Consider the following 21,844-nt stretch of genomic DNA (forward strand, 5'->3'; position numbering starts at 1 on the left):
CCTTCGAGCACTTGCAGAATTTTTAAAGCAAAAAGAATTTATTTTAGTTTGGCAATCTCATCGTGCCCTCGTATTTCCAGAAACCGTAAGAGCTGTCTGATTTGCAAGGGTGCACATCTCTGTGCTCAGTTAGTTTTCTGACTCCAGAAAGCCCACAGTCACTTCTCTATCAAAAGCATCTTTGTGATTAAGCCTACTGATACAGCAATTAAGACAGCAGGAGGGTAACAACACAATGCTGAGTAATTTCTTCCTATTATTAGCTACAGCTATTACTGTCAGAAACCTCAGTGTTCTCATACAAAAATGACACTCCAAAAACTTTTCTCTGTCCCTTTCAGGAATGGGCGTCTGCCTGTTCCCTACACAACACAGCGCAGGTGTCTGCTGGGAGGAGGCAACCTTGCAGCTCTACGCGATGCAACTGCGCGGCCTTGGTGACTACCTGCCCCGAGCCAGGCTCCCTGGAAAGACAAGCTGCTGCCCATCAGCTGAGCAGCGACGTTCTGCCTCTTGCTTTCAAAACCGGCACGTTTCAAACCACACAGGAGTCAGGAGCCTGCGGCTCTGCTCAGGTAAGAAGCAGCAGCTGAGGCCAGCCAGCCTCCTTGCCCGGGGCAGCAGAGTCCTGGGTGAGTCTGGGATTATTGCAGCCTCCTGCTTTTCCCCCTTCACGCAGTGCATACAAAGCTCCTGTTTCACAACTGGTAAGGTTAAGGAAAACCATTGCCAACCACGTCTTGATTATTCCCTAACCACTGTACTCCCCCTTTTGCTCCCGGTTCTACGAAAATTCCATGATGTAAATTATTTATTACTCTGAGGGCTCAGAATGTAGATTATTCCCCCCTAGGATGGCTCACAAGCTGATTCTCAGGGGTACAGATGTCACTTGGTGCCACAGTGTTTAATTCCTAGCTGCTTATGAAATCCTGAGCTCTAACCAAAGAGTAAAACCTACCACAAACACAGGGGAAACAAGGTAAGACCAAGGGATGAAGCCTCTGATTACACCTATGCAGTGTTATTTACCTCATGCTAGCGACGAGTAAAATTCCTATGAAATACATATGGATTAGGCACTAACAGTATCTGACCACAGCGAACGTGGAACCTAGTTCTGCCCAGACAGGTGCATTTATCTGATGTCGGCACTGCACTCCTATCACCAGGTTTTCTTCATAAACATGCGCATATTGAAACCACAGCACTTGACACTTGGACATGACATGGAGGAACCTCAGTTGAACTCATTTTGCACGCCCGGAGGGTGCATGCAAATGCACAGTATCACGCATCACGAAGCATCCTCAGCCCTTGGCCAGGGTCAGTTTTGAGCCGAGACTCCCTTGCTCTTCTGTTGACTTCTAGCGGGCTTTGCCCTACTCCAACAGCTACTTATTAACGTGAAGGAGAAGAGATCCAACCACCACAGACCGAGCAAGACAACTCAGGGAGCTGCGAATCGATTTCTCACTCGACAGATGCACATTAGCTGCTGTGACACACACCCACGCACACGCTTACATCACTGCTGCTTCCGCAGGGGCCACGCCGGGAGCAGGGACTGGATCTAGCTGCTGAGTAAACAGAAAATGCCTACTCTGAGAATTCAGGCACTGGGCTCCAGACAGCTCCCGAGCTATGGGACACAACTTTGGCAGATCAGCAGCGGGAGTAAGTGCACCCAAAGGTGCTGGCAACAGCTGAGGGGCTCATCTGCAGCTTCGTATTTGCGGGATTAAGCACCTGCAGAGGCGCATCTGCATCCACCGCAGCGTGCCTTGCAAAACCTGCCCCGCGAGGATCTGTGCCCTTCCTCCCACTGTCTGCTTTGTCAGTGAGTGCAATCCTGGCACTCTCAGCCTATGGAAAGATCCACCTCAGCTATAAAGTATTCCCTTCAGGAACCATAAAAAATTAATTATTCAGCAGCATGAGCCTTAAAGAATTTATTTTTGTTTGGCAGAAAATATCAACAAGCAAATGACAGTGCACTGCTCTGCCTTGCCAAGCCAAGGGGAAGGTTCACATTAGGGTTTAATGTCATGGCACCGAAACAAAAGCCCTCAACTCAAAATCTGTTTAGGATCAGCCAGATTGAAACCAAATTCAGCTTTTGTTCTGCAAACCGCCTAACCATACACCACACTCTCTGTATGAAATGAGGCTTGCCATGCAAGACACAACCCCTCCTGCCAAAGCCAACAGGAGATGCTGAGGAGGATCCAAATGAAGTTTTTGATACCATGTGTGGTACATCTGTTTGCAATGTTCCTGCATGCCGTTTCTCTGATCACATAGTGCACTTCACCTACGCCCAAGCGCTGCATGTGCATCTCTCCCTGAAATGCCCACGGCCATTCACGGGCACAAGCCCGGAAACCTGTGTGTCCTGGATAGCGTAGCAAGGACAACCCACCTCTCTATGGTTCTCAACGTGTAACACCGCTTCGTGAACCGATGCGCGCAGGCCAGCCACAACAGTAGAAATACAATCCCTCCAAGGAGGGAATACATTGCTGCCCTCAGCGCTCCCAGAAGATACCCACACTGGCGTCCATCCACACAAGCAAGGCTGAGCCACAGCACAACAGCAAGTCAACAGCAACAACCTACTCCTCCCTGTCATCTTGTGCCGAGGGAGAGGACGGGTGCACAGTGCAACCAGACGGATGCTGCCAGCCAGCGCCTGCTGTAGCAGCAGCCACTACTTCCATGCAGCATCACGCAAAGAAAGCATTTCGGTGCATGGCAGCACTCATGCGAACTGCTCAGCCGCCTGCAGGCATGCTCCTAAAGCTGAGCACAGGTGTGCGCATACACGTGCGTGAAACCATGTTTATCTTGTCTGCTTGGGATGGGTTTCGATCTCTTATTTTTCTGTTCTGCTTTTGGTGCTTTGAGGCTTTATGGATCGTTAAATAAAGCTGCTGATTTTTTCAAATATTTAAGTGCCTACCTGGCTGCCTTGAAAATTTCTTTTTTCCTCACCTCGGCACTTTTCTACCTGCACATATGTTCCGTGCGTGGATGAATGATTTAGTATACTGAGCACTGTAAAACCATCTTGTTTGGGGTTTTTTCTTCCTCACGTTATGTAAGCCAAGAAAACTGTAATTTGATATTCTCGTGCCCTTTATTTCGCATAGTCCTCAGAAAGACTACTTAGAAATGAGGTCGATGAAAACAAGTGTGAAGGTGCAAAGAAGCAGTATTTTTTTTATTGTTTATCGCTACACTCAGGTAAAACGAACTCCACAAATGATGAGATGCATTCGCTTTGCTCTGATGGAAAAGCTGGAGGCAGCAGAAGAGCTGAATAAGCACAAATTCTGCACCAGTCCCTCTGGGCTTGCGCTGCAAATGCCAATGCTGTGGCTACAGCAGCATGTAAACACGGGGCCTCAGCTCCAGCTAGACTGCTCAGCACCAAATGTATTCTGATCCTCTAAAATTATAATGGAGTTAAATTCAAAATACATAGGTGACAGCTGAAAAAGTGCTCCTCCTATACTAAGGAATCAAGCAGAAAATTTGCATTTACATTGACAGAACGGAGAAATTCTGCACCAACAGGCAGTGGGGGAGAGAAGAGCAATTCTCACTTCTCATTAATAACATCACCACTCTAAATTTATTACAATGGATTTTGAAAACAAAAAAGCAAAAAATCAGTTTTAAAGAAAAAAAAAATAAACAAGTGCCTTTGTTGAACAAGTTTCCAATACCATCTCTGAAAGGAAGCACTGTTGTGCAGACAACTGGCCTTTTTAACGGAGAATGCTGACAATGGGACTTTCTTTAAAAAGTCCTTTGTAAGAAAGTGCTCTATTAAAGCAAAAGTCATGTAAAAATAGCTTAATTAAAAATTAAATAAAATGCGAGAGCAGTCTGCTTCCTCTGGTTAGTTCAGCTCCCAATGGTTAATGCTGTGTTTTGGAAAATGTCTGTAGGACATGGTAGCATTCTCAGTAAGTGCGAGTCTGTCATCCAGTTACCTTAACCACACAAACACAGCCATTTAAATAACAAATCATAGGCACTGCCTATTCTGAAGAGGATTAGAGAACTCCATAAACGCAGGGGGTTTGTTATGCTGCCCCGAGGTTCAGATGTGAATAACTCGCAAATGATTTTACGACCCGCCCCCTTTCTTTCCACTAAAACACTACAACTTCCTTCGCTGGCACCGAGCAAGTGAAACCCGATCGCTGAAGAATGAGCTATTACTGCAGTACTAATAATACTCTCCCTGCCTCCCACTAAGACTTGCAATGTTTTAATGAACAACAGAACAATATTTGAAAAATAGTTCCATATGTACGTTCTGTAAACAGACCTCAGGCTCTTCTACAGATTTGACCTGAAGTGCACTGTACTGTACTGTCTCTACAGAACGGAAATTTAAGTTGAGCACAAAGAAGTACATTTATATGCAGGCTCCGAAAGCAAGCGCTGGAGGTTCTTCATGCAGTGAAGTTACTCCCCTGCCCACCCAGGATGGAGTATGACAGTTTTCTCCTTTGCTGCAGTTTTAGTGGGAGGTGATCAGCGTGTGCTGCTGGGCTTCAGCCTCTGCTCACGGGACCCCTCCTCTCCTGGGCCCAAATGTGACTAATGGGTGCTCTTGTCGGTCCCAAGCATCGCCCATCGCTTGCTGCACCGTGATGCAGCTTCAGAGAGGACAAGGGGCTGGTGCCCGGGGCACGGGGGAAAACCCCTCAGCTCGAGGAGATCGTTACAGCTCAGTCACTGGCTTCCTCTGTGAGGACTCTGGGCTCCGTTATGGAGAGTGTGGAGATCCACCCCCACTGCTGCTCAAAGCAGCTGGACAGGTCAGTCTCTGCACTTAACCATGTTACTGGCTAAAACCAGGTCGCTCCCATCTCAGCATCTCAACATTACGGATACCCCCTCTGAAAACACAAGCTCGTTGCGTGCACTAGGCACCTGCCACAAGCCTACAGAGTCACTCTGGGCTGAGCCACCAACAGCCTGGGTGTTTTGGGACTGAACTTTTGGTTTCCCATGTCATTCATCATGCATGTAAAACAAATACCTTGCACTGGAGTAAGACAGTGTGGTTCTAGAAAGAACCTAACAATACGGCAAATCTTGTATTTGAAAAGCTCAAGTAAACTTTCTGACACCCAAGATAGCTCCAAGGTCTTAATACATCTTTTAAAGTCATCGTTACTACAACCCCAGCTGTAAAAGATCACCAAATTAATTCAACATTTAGTAACGCAACAGGCATGCTAGATGCCCAACACACGAATCCAGCACCTCTCACTGAGAAGCGACTCACGGGATGCTCTGCATGGTGCACTTGTGCTGTGCCTCACTTCAGGTCACAGCTAACACCACTTCTGAAGAGCCTCTGACCCCACCAATAGCTCTACTGACCTGAAGTGAAACATTGGAGGAACACAGTGCCATCTAACATAGGAGAAGGTAGCAGGACCCAGCCCTTAATAACATATTTTCTTATTTTACTTGGCAGTTGTCCTTAAATTCATCTAGCAACTTCTCTCAGATGTTCCTTTAGAAAGAATTTCATTTTTTTCCTCCCTGTTAGTTAATACAATTAAAGACTAGTAGTTTACCTTAATGGAGAGATTTTTGCTTAACTTGTCTGCACTCCCTGAGGAGTCATACTTACATCATGCATGGAGTCAAGAAGTTTAGTCAGTTGGTAGAATCTCTGCCAGCTTTGCCCAGAGTTACTTGGACATTTAGTTACCATCTTCTTTAGTTCTTTAATGTAATTTGCCCTCATTTCTTCAAATGCAGCTTGGCTTTTGAGACCATCCTTGGGAACTGTCATTGAAAAGACAGTCTTACATTAATATTAACTGTATTGCTTATTTTTTTGATGTGCATACTTAAAAAGTTACACTAGTTAATGGATGAAAGAATTAAACTTCTAGCAAAGTCCATAATTTTACAGACATTGGTAAGCAATCAACAACATCATACAGATTTTCAAGTGATTCAAGCATCCTCTCCAGATCTGTGATTGCAGAAGTTGTGGCAGAGGACAAGATAACATCTCAGAAATACGACACATGCTAACCTCATGCTGAAACTGTTTTTAATACAACTTAACAAAAAAAAAAAAAAAAGGCAGATGGATCAAGGGAATTTTTTTTAGAAGTTGAAAAGATGATTTATCATTCCTGAATGATTCTCCACACTTGCCAGAGAAGGGGAAGGTACAGAATTACAGCTGTTATGTGCAGAAATGCTAGACCAAGCGACACGTTTTTATGCCATCACATAACATCTAAAATGTCTTTGAACATTAGTAAGCATCTGCGTAACACCTAGAACAAACAGAGACATTATTCTGCATGAAACAGACTATTTTCCAAACAGGCATCCTGACCCAGTGTTTGACCACGACATACAGTTGCAATTATTTCTAGTGCCCTACCAAATCTCCCATCTGCCACAGGGATCGTTTCACGAATGGGCTGAAAGCGGAGTTTTCTGATAGTTTTTACTGGGACTGGTATCAGCAAGGCTAATTACAAAAGCAAATACCCTGTTCCTTTACACACTGCAAGTGCCCTTGCACTCCAGCAGGTTCTGCCCCAAATAGGAATGGCTTATAGAGTCAGATCTCTAGGAAAACCCCAAAGAGGTTATTAACAACATTACACAAAATGTTCCAGTGTTTCAATACCTGGATCAGTTGAATACTGCTTAACCACCAAATATTTTTCTGCTCTGCATCTTTAAAATGCTATTCCTCAGAAGGAAAATAAAATACTACACTGTACAGGAGTGAGTTTATTTTCTAAGCAAGCCAGAAAGCTATGCCAGAGTAAGCTAAATGGGAAGTTACTTATTAAAAAAGGAAAGAAAAAAACCAGGCAATCTTCCAATTTAGCTCACCCTGACTTAACATCTTCACAAAAATTGTTTTGTTCATCCATTCCCTTTCTCTTTGCCTGGGAACTACCTTCTATCCCACTGAAATCACATCATAAGCATGTAACAACCACCCAAATGGCTCCAGAGTAGAAGCTTTAAGAAAAAGCACCAGTATCTTCTCTGACCAGTATCTACTACAGCAATTTAGCAACGGAAGACAAGGAGGAGCTCTACTACTACATGCACAGCAAGGACTGTTATCAAGTGCTGGAAGGGGGCACAAGGAGAAATCTTTAGAAAAAGCCTAGGAAGTGGCTCACCAACCTGCCTAACACTCAGTAAATATTATACAGTTATATTAGATAAATGCAATCTTTGATTTTTAAATTCTAGATGCCAAATCTCTCAGTCAGCTGACAGATAGAAGAAACTGTGTGGAACAGATGTACAAATTCAGTTCAAGCTGAATGAATATAGAGACACCAATCAAGATGAGCAAAGCCATCAGAGCATACTGTGGCCCTTGCACAAAAGACGATGGGCTTTACAGTTCCTTTAATACTTACAGGCCTGTATTCCTACATGCTACTTAAAGGCTGTCAGAGCCACTCTTTCTTCATCTACTGCTAGGTATTTTACTGTTCTGTCTGAAAATTATTATACCATCACCCCAGCCAGATTTTTAAGAAAGAAAGAAAGACCACAAATAAAGAGAACTCAAGCAAAACATGAAATTTTGGAGGTTTGCCCAGTGTTTCTGATTTTACTTATTAAATGCTGCAATGCTTTTGGCAAACTCCCAAAATCTATGGTCTGTGGAAAGCAAGAAAACAATTGAGTTGTAATGTGTGGTTTCTTCCACATGTAAATGGAGTGAAACTTCCTTGATGTGGTCATCATGAAAGTTTCAGAATAACTTGTACTCTGCACATCACACGATTCAATAAAAAAATTTAAGTGAAAACAAACCTGAAGTTTTCTGTCATAAGGTTGTATCAAAGCGCAATCATTCAAAACCAGGGCTGCCACCCTTCACATGACACTTTCTGGGTTTTATCACTGCCTTCATTTCCATTTCTCTCTCCTCTCTCCCTCTCTCCCATAAATACCCTGATTCTCCCCAAACAAACTATTTTTAGTAGGCTTTCTAGTGACCGTGGTGTGTGTTTCAAAGGGACCCGGCTAGCTGAAGTTAATCGGCCAGGCTGATCTCGCCTAACAGATTCTCACAATAAGTCATTAGTTAACACTCTCAAGAGGGCACAATAATAAATACCCAGTTTAAAGAAATTCTGCTGTGTTTTTAGAATGCCCTTCGGCTCTTTTTCTAAAGATTCTCCTCTTTAGGGCTGATTAAAAAATAGCAGCGCCAGATCTCCAATCCAGACACTCTCTCGAGAACCTTTTGGGAGCTAGACCCCACCCCAAGCACATCCATGTTAAGCACTACTAGCTGCTTCTGGAAAGACCATGAGTGACCACTTTCAAAAAAATCCCATTTACCCCCTGCGGGGCTACCCCAGAGCATAGCAGCTCTCCACAGTCCCAGTTTCACCAGCAGACCATGTCCCCAAGCCCTCGGGTGAGTGGGACCTAGTGGTCAGACCCTGTGGGCTGGGATACAAAGCGCTCCCCAACTGGTGCTGTCTCTCCCCATGCCAGGGAGCTGGAACAGCTTCAACGGGAGGGAAGGAGACCATCGAGGCCAAAAAACTTCCAGCCCCAGGAGTTTTCTGTTAACAGATGGGAGATGCTCTGTGCAGCACGAGCCCAGGCAGCCCCCGGCCCCAGCAGCCTCGGGTGTGCGTCCTGCTGCCGACAGCTTGCAAGCGAAAGCCAGAATAAACGCAGCAGCAATTGTACTGGAATGGGAGTTTTGCAGTCTTTTCAGTAAGATAACATCAAGAGATCTACTAATTACTGCACAGTGCTCTAACAAACACCAAGATGTAATTTTGTATCTTAAGAAAAATCAAAGCATGACCCTCGAGAGAAAAATAAAGCATGCTAAACTTTCAGAGACCTGTGAAAGGGCTTACCATTCTCAATTCACTTGGCATTGGAAAACCGCACATTTAGCAGTACAGGCAACGTACATCTTTTGATCTTGAAGGTGACATCAAGTCACCCAAACCTGTGGCTTTGAGTGCTGAGTGGGGATTTCTCCCCAGTCCCCACAACTGTTGTGCTTCCTTGGCACGCCTGGCCAACTCGAGGGGTTCCCGTAGAGAGGGGGGGGGCAAAGCCCCTTGTCCAGCCACTCCTGTCCTTCCAATGCCCATGACACATTCAAACTGCAAAGACACTTCCCGTGCAAATGAGGAGTGAGATCTGCAGATAAAACCTAAGACATAAAACCAGCCTTATTCCTGTGGCCTTGCTGGAAACAGTTTGGCTCTTTTGTCACATCAGTTAAAATCACTGCACCTCTTTGTGAACTGGAATATTTTCAAGTATTCCCATATAACCGTGAATCTAACTTACCTGTGCTTAACAGCAGCAAAACTTTCATTATAGTGTACTCCTCAAAGCTAAGCTGCAAGCGAACAAACTGCAGACTGATCTGGTGCATCCCCTGGCACAGTTCAAACATAGCAGACTGGCGCATCCGTTCCCTGTGAACAGAAAGAAACAAAATCCAGAGGATAAATTCAGGAGAGCACCAACATGCATGGGGCAGCCCACACACGAGAAAAGCAAGGTGTGACCTGGAAACAGAACACTGATCGTGCAGAGGTCGTAAGACACGCCGCAGCTGCAAAGTTCAGGTTCAGTAAGGAAGCTGGGGACTTCAGAGATGAAGCTGGAGCCCTGCCTGGTCCTGTGCTCCTGGTCTGGCAGAAAAACTCACTGCCTGAGAGCTTTGGGGGACCTGGGCATCACCTTGCTCAACTCATACACCATCCTCAATGGATGGCTGAGTTCACTTCGCTATTGGCAGACCACAGGCAGCATTAACAACCACCCCCCCTAAAAGGAATAGAAACAAATGCAATCTGATTTTTATACACGGACAATGTTAATGAACCGGTAAAAATGTTTTAAATTGTGTTTGAATTGTCAGCATTTGTTCAGCTCTGCCCTGGACTGATGGCAATGAGCCTGCTGAAGGGGTCAGAACTGGTGCAATAGGGAACCTACACCCATTGCACGCATGTTTGAGATCATACGTCCCCCATCAGCTGATGTACAGGCAGAAACAAGTTTCAGAAGTGTCTGGTGCAAAGATGAGCTGGGGGAAAGGACAGCCAAGGAGGACTGAGAGCCTCACACCTGCAGCCTGCACCACGCTGCATGCCCTGGCCCCAGCCCAGCGGCCTCCAAGGCTGCCAGCAGCCATGGGCAACAGGAAAACCCATGGCAAAAAGCTCCGCTGCCCACTGCACACGGTCGAGTCCACAAGCCAGCAGGGCCCTGGGATCAGGGATTTCTGACATGCCAGCAGACATCTTGACTCTTCTCATCCTGAACAACACAGTCCCGAAAAAATACAGCTGGCAGGTTTGGAAAATGGGGAAGTGGGTTAACAAAAATAAAATAAAATAAAATGCATGACTTCATGTTACTGTGTTTATGTCTACAGAGGAGTCTGAAGTTAAGAAGCAATTGGGATGACCACTGCCTCAGCCAGCAGCACTCGGGCATCCTTCACAAGTAACCTCCATTTCAAAATCTCTGATCACTGCTTTTCCTGAAAATCCAACAGGTCTAGCTCCAAAGATGAAAGTGTAGGAACAACAAAGAGAAATGATTTTCCAGTCACTGAAGTTCTTGTTAATATGCTACACTGGACTTCCCACAGGGAATTCTTAGTCTAACTGTTGCAATGCTGTCTTACTTATACACCAAAATATTCAGAAATTCTGTCTGTTTTTTCCAGAAATAATAATCTAATATTATGTGGGATAGAGGAGTATATAATAAAACTATCTCGTTCATTAATACAGATTTTTGCCTGTTACATCGTAAAATAATGATACATGACTTGTATCTAATTTACTCTTCTTTTTCTTTAAATATACTTTGAAATATTTAGCTTCAGATCCTATCTCTCTTCTTTGAGGCAATGCCAGGCTAAGCTATCCTGCACAAGTTTCAGGCAGCATTAGTTAGGATTTTGATATACTTCTAAAGCAGCTATCCCAAACCACGATAGCTACAGCATAGAGCCACTGAGAATTGCCCGTCTCGTTTTGAAACTATATGTGGGTATTTAGACAAGGCGCTATAATTGTTTCGTGACCGCTACTTTTTTTTTTTAATTGCTCAACAATAATTGTCTATATTTCTTCAAACATTTTTTCACGTAATTGGGGAATTGGATGAAGTTCAGCTAATTATTTTAACCAAGCAACTGCCTTTTCAAATATACAAATTGGCTGGTGAAAGAGAAGAATCATACTGTGTGCAAACAAAGACTGACGTAATTTTCCTGGTGTTTTATTTCACTACCGCCAGAGCAGATTTTATTTTCCTCCTTAATACTAATAAAGCAGACTCCCCATTGTTATATGGGCTCTGCACTTTTCCCCCACTCCACCCTCTTCTCAAGACTAAGAACTTCCAGCTTTTTTTTTTTTTTTTTTTTAATTTAATAGTGGTAGTAATGCCATGTTTGTTTATTTTTATTATGCATAATGGACTGCAGGGAAGAAAAGAAATAGAAGAAAACAGTTCTTGAATGCTTTTGGACAGTGACTGAAATACCACTCGGCCCTCTGTTTGAGAAGAGCAGCCTCTGCTGCTGGATGCACACCGGCCCGGTCGTGTGCTTCAGAGGACTCACAGATGCCACTTGCACACTCAACGCTGGTCATGTACTATGAACACACACAAAGTAACCCTGAGTAACTGGGATCGGGTGAAACAGAAAAGGACGTTCAGAATTAGAAGACGTCAGATACACGCAAACAGGCATTTCTGAAGCTGCTGTGCCCTGGAGTCCCACTCCAGCCCCGGGTCTGCCCAAGGCTGGTGGCCACTGTCCAGGGCTTGGGGCCAACCCAGCACCTTGGACCTCTCCTGGTGTCCGGACATGCCCTTAGCATGGACAACTGAGTGTGCCAGGGATGGGGACTCCTTCACATTTGGCCACTGCATGACTCACCTGACCCCCCTCTGGGGACATCACCCTAAACCAGCCCGAGCTCCTCCTGCCTGATGGGCTGCTATTGCCCAGAGGCTGAACAGCTGCAGGCACCTCTGAGCCGACCCAGAGCCAGCTGGGGAAAAAGACCCTGAAAGACTCCAGCGTGATCTCCCTCCCACTGCTCCTGCTCCCCTCCCTCTTCCCAAAATTACCAAATCCAGGTCTGGGACACAGATATAACGGTGGTTCCTAACTGACCTTTGCCAGGAGGCTCAGAGGGATACGTACTGAAGTTGAAAGGCAAATGATTAATAAAAGACATTTGTATTTTTTAAAAAAACCCAACATTTTAAATATATCTCAGACTGCTAATGACTAGCAAGATTCAAAACAAAAACAGTCTATTATAATCAATTTTACTTTCGCAGGACACATCCTCAGAACACAAAGCAGCTGCCACCATCCCACCATCCCTGCCTGTGTCTGACCTCCACAGACGCGAGAAGTGGCAGACCTTTCATCCCATACCACAAGCCACACAGCAAATAAAACATTTTGAGGTTTTGTCTCAGGTTTCTTATGCTTTCACTAAACACTGTGGCAAAACACACTCTGTGACAGCTAACCTAGAAGCACCCTGACTCAAACCCCTTTTTTCTTTTTCTTTCACTTTTTGTGACATTTTCCTTTTCCTCTCTTATGTTTTTCTTTGATTTTTTTTTGCTTTTATATGATTGCCTAAATAGAAGAATATTAGTAAATGTCAAGGGTTTTTTTTGTTGGATTTTTTCCCTGTCTTTTAAATATTTAATCTTTTCTCTACTTACAAATATTGATCTCTAGTTTACTCTCAAGGAAAACCTGATGGCATTCTTTGTAGTGAGATAAAACTGTACACAAAACTAGTCACCATGTAGTTTATTTAACATACAGCAAACCTGTTATTTCAAATCGGTCTCCCTCCTAAAAAATCAGTTCAGTTGATTTTTTACTTATTTACAAATTATTACTATCTACAAATCATGTTAGTTAATTCATGGCCGTATTTAATGTAAGATAAGCATTTTGTGGGACTTTACAGTATTCAACTTTGCATTTGATTTTTAACCCATACAGTGTAAAATAAGAGCGTACAGAGCTTTTGGAAAATTCATATGCTGACATTGCAGCTATCCCAACACCATGAGAGTAACGCCAAAATAAAGCAACAGAAATGGCTCATGCATTAAAAAAGATGGGGCACACAGAAATTAGGGCGTATCAACGTAACATGAACAAAGTTATTTCTTCCTTACCAAATGTCTCATAAATAACATCAAGTCATCACAAATGCCATTACCACCATGGGGAAAAATTAAAACAAACTTCTATGTTGCCTTCCCTCCCTGCCTTTTGTTGGTTTTTTTTGTTGGTTCTTTTTTTAAGAGAAAGAAAAAAAACCAAAGGCAAAAACCAACCAACCCAAACCAGTTCTACTTTTGACACAGCATATAAACTTTTCAAGATGGAAAATAGAGCATGTGAAGATATGGAATGTATCTTTATGGGGACATTTAAGAATGTAAGTACATTTCAGTAATAAAAGGCGTGGAGCTAAAGCTCTGAATCCGCTGTGTGGATATGCATTCAAAAGCGGTGTCATTAGCTCAGTTTAGCTTAATCCTCCTTCATAATAATACGCTTTAAACTTTACACCTTAAGTTAATCCATCTTAAGTTCCCCGAGTGTCTCCTTACAGGCTTAATTTAATGCCCAGCTCACATTCTGCCTGACCTTTCCGCAGGCGCGACGCTGCGGGCAGGCAGGGCGGCCGTAGCAGCCCATTCCCCCAGCTCTACCCGGTTTCCATCTGCTCCTGCAAAACCTCTTTGGCCATGGGTACCTTGCGTTAACTGGTCACCGAGTTGCTCCCCACATCCCCAGTGCACCTGAACTGCTGCTCCTTTCCCCTCGTTTCCCCTGGGAGGAAGATGAGGTGGGTACCTCTGCTGGCAAAGCCCTCCAAGGCAGCTCACCTGCCTCGCTGGGAAGAGGAGTTTTGTTTCTGCTGTTGGGTTTCCTTCAATGAACCGCAGCAAACATGTTCCTAGTTGAGAGACTCCCTGCTGCTTTCCCTGAGTTCATCTTCTCTTTCTCCCCACTTGATCTGGGATCTCCCCCTAAGTCCATGCAATCTGTGTCCTCACCTCTCCCATCTCTGCTACCCTTATTCTCAAAGTGATTCCAGATCTCCTACCTTCCTTCCATGGGCACACTGCACAGAGACCAGCTCAGCCTGTTTCATCCTCCGCACCCACCCACGGAGAGCTGCATACACCGGTGGGAGAGTGGCAAACCAGCCCAGCTCCTCCTGCTCCCTGGAAGTAGTTGTTCTTTTATACAGGGACAAGCAACGAGGCAAATGGCTTGAGCACCCAGCCGAAACGGGACTGACATCCCAAATCACCGAGGGATGAGCCACCCAACTACAACAGAGATGCAGGATTTGAGCAGTCACATCTGTTTAAGACAAGGCATCCTAAATACTAAACCAGTCATATCTTTCATTAATACCCTTACATGACCTCCACAGAAACCAAACAGCCACAGCAAAAATTGTGAAACTACAGGCACGCTGTACAGAAACAACTTGTTATGAATAAGTAACTTATAATTTATGAAGTCATCATAAAGTCTAGTATCATACATCTCCTTCCCAAGGATGGAAACTGCAACTCAACTGACCGTAACAGAGGAGGAACCCATGCACCAAGGAATATTCACAGGTGAAACTGGGCCCTAAACCAAGGCTGATACCGTGCTTTATTTACTTTCTCATGGATACTATTCAAATTCACAGCACAAGATGTCTTCCTAAACTAGACAGGGAAGTGAAGAAAGGGAAAGCTGTGGTGGGTGTTTTGAAGTTTTGTCAGTACCCAAGTGGCTTGCTGATAATCCCAGAAAAAACTGGGCAAAGGCATCCCCTTTCACAGCACCTCAGAGGAACAAACGTGCAGCTGACTTAGTCCCTTGGCCTCTGCAGCTCAGAAAAGATTCCGGAGAAGACCAAGCAACACTTGTAGCAAAAGTCTGAAGTCAAAGATAATTCTTTGTGTGTCTTGATTTTATAGTTTTTTCCTCTATATGAACTGTTTCCAATTTTATAACCAAGAGATTTTCCTTTGCTAGACTAAAACCTGTATCCATTTGAAGCCTCTCCATCACTTAGTTATTTCAGGGAAATTCAGAAAGCACATTACACTTTGATAAAACCAAAACACAAACAAACAAAAAAATGCAACCCAAAAAGAAAACCTGCCGAAGGCCTGAAGGTCAAAACCTATTTGGAAGCCTCAGAAAGCAAGGTATACTTCCCACCATGCCAGAAGGGGTCAGTTTGAACCTGACAGAGAGGAGTGAAACATCATCAGATGCCTTCAGGCAAGCTGAGGACAAAGGGGAGGGAAAAGACCAGGAACACGGGATCACAAAGACCCTTGCTCATCTGCTCAAACCATCTAATCAAAAAAGCCCTTGGCCTGAATTACCTTACCTGCCTTTAGGAGGGGTTCACTTGCCTGGAAAAAAGTTTTGAGGTTCTTGGGGAAAGAAAAAAAAACCACCCCCACAATTACTGTAACAACACTTTTTCTTGAGGGAGTATTCTACTTCAACAGCTCCATCATGAAGGACAGTGGGAACAGAATGATGCCACCTAGCACAAAACCAGACCTCTTCTTCCATGCAAAGGGGCAATCGCTGCACTACTTTGTGTGCAGCAGCACTGGGAAACCCTGTGCATCATCCTGCTCAGTGGACCATACCCAGACACCTGTTTCCCATCTTGAAGCCATTATAAACACAACCAAAGTCAGCAGTACTGGAGCAGCATCATTAAGTTATTGCACTGATCAAAATCCAAGCCAAAATACATGCAGAATTCAGGCAAAATTCAATTATGACTTTTCATTCAGCACTTACTTCTTATTCAGCACTTTCTAATCTCTGCTCACTCTGCAAGCCACAGCAGAAAGAGACAAGAACATACTCCCTTCAACACACTGCCTTCAACTTGTAAAGCTTTACAGCTATCTTCCAGGAAGGAAAAAAATACCTGTTGCCTTGTATCAGTGACAAATATGGGCACTCAATCTTGTTGAAATTAATGGCAGTTTTGTCACCAGTTTCTACTGGAGAGAAATATGGGTTGTGCCCATCTTCCCTTTAACTTGTCAGTAAGCCAGCAGAAATAAATACCCCATCTTTGGCTGCACCAGCGACGACCTCCTCCTGATAAGGCAGCAGATGCTCTCCATAAGCAGTAAGGGATAGAGAATTCAACTATTACCCTGCAGCTGGTTAAACTGCCATGGATAAACACAGGCTGGGAATCAAGATGTTAGCCTAGATGAATTAGGGAAGTGTTAGCCTAGAGGTAGCATAAAGGTAGACGGCCACAGATGACCACCCTGCTGCATACACAAGCGATGGTGGATCCCAGCCAAGTTACAACATCACAGCCCCTGGCTGCCTGCTCTATCGAACTGCTGGAGAACACTGTCCTTGTACCAGGACCAGAAAAAAACCCAACCCAACCCAAAACCAAAGTGCCATTGCCTCAGCCCCCAGTGACTGTCTGACGACAGCGAGTCTTCAGCATACTCCTACATTCCCAGGCTGTTTGGGCTGATGCCACTGAAGTGCCTGATGCCCGTGTACAGGCTCCTTCACGCAGGAGCAGGCATGTCTCTTAAAGCAAAGCTTCAAGACCTGGCACCAAATGTCACCTCAGCTCCTGTTGCCCCCAAATCCCTCTGCCCTGTCCTACCTGACTTCAGCCACTACTGGCAGTCAGCACTTCTGCTCTACCTAGAAGGTGGAGAGTAAAAAACCCACCTGTGCCCTATTAATCTGACACAGCAGTAAGGTCTTGGCACTACTTTCTACTTTGAAAGTAAGGAGGTTTTATGGCAAGATCCTCCTGCAGCATCAGGGAATTGGCTTGAAGGTCCTGGAGATGCCTCCTGCCACTGTGTTCCTACAGGAATCTGACATGCAACAGGAGAAAGCTGCTCCCTCCAAGAAAGCAGAGTATGCAAAAAAGATTTCCTGCTCTAGAAGTTGCTGAAAGAGAAGTACTTCAGTAATTACTTCCCCCCACCAGCCTTGCTACAAGAACATGCAAACCTCCTGTTACCAAAGTAAAACATTTAACCCCACAAACTTCCCTCCAGGTGACTGGGATGCTGCAGACTGATGGGTGCACAGCTGGGAGCACTGGCACTACAGCAATAACCTTGATAGAAGAAGTTGCCAAGCCCAGGACAAAACAGCAGTTGGACTGAGAACTACCAATGCTGAACACTGATAATCAAACAAAGAAGATCATTTCAAATTCAAATACATTTACAGACATAGCTGATATTTTGTGGGCTTTTGCCACCCAGGCATATAAAATTGGTGATTTTTACACTGAACTTAAAGAAGTCAGTTCTGAAAATTAGTTTTACGCCAAGAAAGTCCTCCCTGGTGATCCCAGAGAATACAATCCCAGGTAACTGATAGTAAGAAATTTAGAGCTGCTTTAATGTTTCAGCTAAGGGTCCTCCTGTTACATGGCTATTGACAAAGGAACTAGCAACAGCTCGTGGATAATGATTGCAAAGGAGAGTTTCAGCTCTCCATCAGTAACAGCGAACTTGTGCTAAAATCCAACTTAATAATCACCCAGTTACGTAACTGTAAAATCCCAAGCACATCAATAGCAAAAAAACCCCAAGTATCTGCTGAAATTAACAGTTAATTATGCAGTTAGTAGAATGCTGATACCAAATACTCTCTTTTGGTTTGCATTGGCATTCCAAAAGAAACAAATCACAGTTTAAATGAGAAAATATGTAATCTTGCCTTTACTGAAATGCTTTTTCAATACCACATTCAATAATAAGTGATGATAATGTACACATGACAATAAATACTCTTCTGAAGCTCATCAGAGAAAGGTATCAACCACCAGAAAAGGTGGCCATTAGGTATCATTTCATACATTCACTATGCCAGGGCTCATTGTCACTTGCAGTGGTTCATCAGCAAAATTACTGCTATATTCCACATGCAGCAGCAATTCTCCTCTTGTGCCAACAATGCCTCAGAAATCAAGACTTTGCTCACGCTGTCATGCAAAGCCTGGCATTTTCTGGATGTCAGCTGAGGTTTGCCTTCCTCTCATACCAGTTTAGAAAAACTACTTCCTAATTTTTAGTTATATTTAACTCTATAGGGGAAGTAGCGAAAGGAAGCACCATGCATGTGAAAGGCATTTGGAGATTCCACCAAACAGCAGATCAAAGCAGCACCATGTTCAGACAGACACTTGAAAGGAAAAAACCTCCTTCTCTATCCTAGCCCTTCCTGCCAAGGAACTTGGAGAAGTGAAAAGACACCCTCCCAAAATGCTTGTGGATGTCCCACAGACATGCTGAGCCAATACTAAGAGAGCATAATTGTGCCAAGTTAAATGTATAATCACTGGGCAAGTCTTCATGCTAAAGTCATAAAAACTAACAGTCAAACCCTTTCAAACACATCACAAACTGGAAACGTCCCAGACCATCCACTGGGCCAACAGATGATCAAGATGAAAAAGACGTGTTTGAGAAACATCAGGCCACAGCAGAAAAGTTATCTTTGCATCAGTGTTCTCCATAAAAGGAGTCCAGGAAGGCTCTGCATCGGTCTCCCTTTTCAGTAAGCAACTGTAAGAACTAGCTTCAGATTAAAGTGTGAGTGGAAGAGGGCTTAGAAAGACGGGGGGGGGGGGGGGGGGGGGGGGGGGGGCGGGGGGGACGGGACGGGACGACGACGGACGGAGATGGACAATCCACGAAAAAACAGTAAAATGAATAGTAATAAATCACCAAGACCAGATGGCATTCATCCACGAGCTGTAAAGTAACTTAAATATGGAACTGCTGAACTACTAACTATACTGTTCAGCTTACTGGTTACATTGCCCTTATAAAAGGCATGGAAGGTGACAAACGTGACTGATTTCTCAAAGTGGGTCTGGGAATGGGGAGGGAGCACTCAAGAGACCAGAAGCTAGTAAGTCTCATTTCTGACCAAAACAATTGAAAGAGGAGCATTAACAGATAAATATACTATAAGGGAAGAAAGCCAGCGTAGCTTTTGCAGACAGAGGTCGTGTTTCATGAATCTGTAAGCGTTCTGACGAGAGCACAAGGATGTTCTGGTTGATAGAGGCAACGTCTGTACGATGGAAACACTTCGCACGTGCCCGGTCTACCTGCATCCCATGGCCATATGGGGTGAGACCTAAGCAAACACCAGCCCTCTCCTCCTCCTCCCCTCTGCCCTGGTTTCCCCACCAAGGAAACTGGGGCACTCAGCTTGGGTACGGGCTCTAATACTGTCTGTCGGTGTGCCAGCATGGGTAATTACTGGTCTAGGACCTCCTCCACACTGAGCTTTGCATCAGGAGGTATGTGGGGATGCAATCATGGCAAAGTTCGGTTTTCAAGCTATTAAAAAGATCTCCTGAAAGTTCTTAAAGAGAGCTTAGGGAGGAGGAGGGCTCTTCATGGATTATTAGCATCTTAAAAATAGGAGACCAAGGGCAATAATAAATGGACGTCTCTCAGAAGTAATGGAGGTTAGCAGGGAAGTCTCACAGAGCTCTGCACTTGGGCTTGGGCTGAAAACTGTACTCATACATCATCCAAAAAAAAAATCAGACCTATGGAAGTGACAGAGCTTGCTGATGACTCCAGACAATGAAATCCAGGGCTGCCTGTGAAGAGCTTCTGAAAAACCTCGCAGTACTGTGTGACTGGCTGACAAAATGGAAGGTGAAAATCACTAATTGCAAGACAATGCAGACAGTATAATCATCTTCAACCCTACATACAAAATAACTGACTCTAAATTAACAAATATCACACAACAAAGAGACTTAAGTGTAACTTGGAACACATTTTGGAGACTTCTGTCTTTCGAACATGCTCACTCATTGTCTGCTAATGGTCTAAAAAAGCAAAGAGTGAGACAAGATGAGTCAAGAGCAAACCAGAAATTGTTATTTTGCTACTGCATAAATCCACTGTGCTCTGAACATGGCGTGTCAGTCCAGTCTCCTCCCAGAATTTTTAGAAGAGGCTAACAAAAGCACTGAGGGAGGGCATGAGGATGGCCATGGGTGGCAAACAACTGATACACAAGGGGAGATTAAATCCACTAGCTGATTCTTCAGCTGATAGAAGAAACTTTGGGACTTGATAGAGATCTGTAAGTGATAAATGGCATCCACAGGATGAAAAGGAATATATCCACTATTACTACAAACACAAGAATGAAGTGGCACTCCATTAAATTATCAGCTATCTGCTTTAGAAACATCTCCAACAAACAAATATGCATAATTAAATTGCAGAAGCGACTGCCACAGAACATTTTAGATGTCAAGATTATAAATGTGTTGGAAAAGGTATTAGGCAAATTCACAGAAGAAAGATACAGAAGGGTTATTAAGCAGAACTGTCTGAATGCAATCTCCCGTTCAGAAAGCACCTAAATCACTGACTGCTGGAACAGGCAAATGAAAAAGTATCATTTTACCCTTGTCCTGATCTCTTGCTTTCTTTTCAACTGGCCAGTTTTAAAGGATGAAAAACTGTGCTAGACGGAGCTTTCTCCTGAAAAGTGTTCACATTCTTACAGATCTCCTAAAAACTACTTTATCTCCTCTTTTCCTGTACAGTTTCAGTTTCAACTAAAACACCCTAGAAATTAAAGAAGTGTTTTCAAAGGCATTAAAAGGCAAAGCCTTTAGAAATTTATGCAAAGAAGTCAAATCTATTGCTTTGCCCGACCACTGACCTGTTTACAAAAATGCAAAGTAAGACGTGGAAAATCTAGTGGAAGCATATTATATTTATTACGTACACGTATGACAGTAATTCTTCAAAATTTCCTTCTGTGCCTGCACTGTTTTAGGGTTGGTATCTAACAGAATCCTTCCATATACTTTTCTAGATGGGAACTGAGCTGCACTTTATGAAAAAGTAAATAACAGTAACAATGTATCTTAGAAATTTACTGATAAAGACATCCACTTCTCATTGCGCTGACAGTTTAGATTGTATGCATGCAGTACTCCCCTACAAAATAATATATGTAAGCTAAAATCAAGCAGGAAGGAATATCAAGGAGTGCCTGCTGACCTTTTAACAAGATCAGTGACCACACACTTGATTTATTAGCAAAGAACGAACCCCAACAACTCCTATCAACAATCATTGTGGCAATACCAAGATGAAAATGTACCTAAATTTAGACACTACAGGATTAACAGATTGAAAAAGAAACCAAACTGTTAACAGGCATCATCCTGAAAAATGTAAATGGGGAAAAAGTAATCTTGTGAACAATAAAAGAAGTTACTTACTGGCTTTACAGATGATCTAAGTAATCATCCTCCCGCCCCGAGGTATATAAGGTTAAAAAAAAATAAATCTGCTGTTCTTAAAGATTCAGCTTATTTTATCACGTTTATCTTCCTGCTGTTACCATAGAAATCAGAATACCAGGAAGACTTACAGGCTTCAGCACCAAAAGGGCACAGAGTCAGATGTATCCTTGCACTGGCTTATGCACCAAATCCTAATGGCCCCAGCTTCTACAAGTATGAGAGGATATTAGGAACGTAATGCAAAGACAACGAACATGGTATTTACTAATAAAATACACATAATCAATAAATGCAGATTTTAAATAAAATCTTAGCTATTCAACTGAGCTATGTCTTGATTAATTTTATTTTACAACTTTCCTCAATGTTACAAAATCCTCTGTCCATTCACATCCCATGACATT

General features: G+C 43.7%; 1 protein-coding gene across 5 annotated transcripts in view; it reads right to left on the reverse strand.

Moving 5' to 3' along the window:
- The window catches only part of NR3C2 (nuclear receptor subfamily 3 group C member 2), a 214,261-nt gene that overhangs the window by 8,347 nt on the left and 184,070 nt on the right, over positions 1 to 21,844 (reverse strand). For 4 of the 5 annotated variants that reach the window (XM_055794386.1, XM_055794388.1, XM_005243308.3 and 1 more), the window contains 2 exons: positions 9,367 to 9,497; positions 5,666 to 5,823 (listed from right to left, as the gene is read on the reverse strand). In XM_055794386.1, the coding sequence (XP_055650361.1) occupies positions 5,666 to 5,823; positions 9,367 to 9,497 (289 nt within the window). The remainder of the gene's footprint in view (positions 1 to 5,665; positions 5,824 to 9,366; positions 9,498 to 21,844) is intronic. The other variant, XM_055794389.1, reaches the window with a different exon arrangement.

Source organism: Falco peregrinus, chromosome 2 (genome assembly GCF_023634155.1).
Source record: "Falco peregrinus isolate bFalPer1 chromosome 2, bFalPer1.pri, whole genome shotgun sequence".
In the NCBI taxonomy this organism is placed as follows: domain Eukaryota; kingdom Metazoa; phylum Chordata; class Aves; order Falconiformes; family Falconidae; genus Falco; species Falco peregrinus.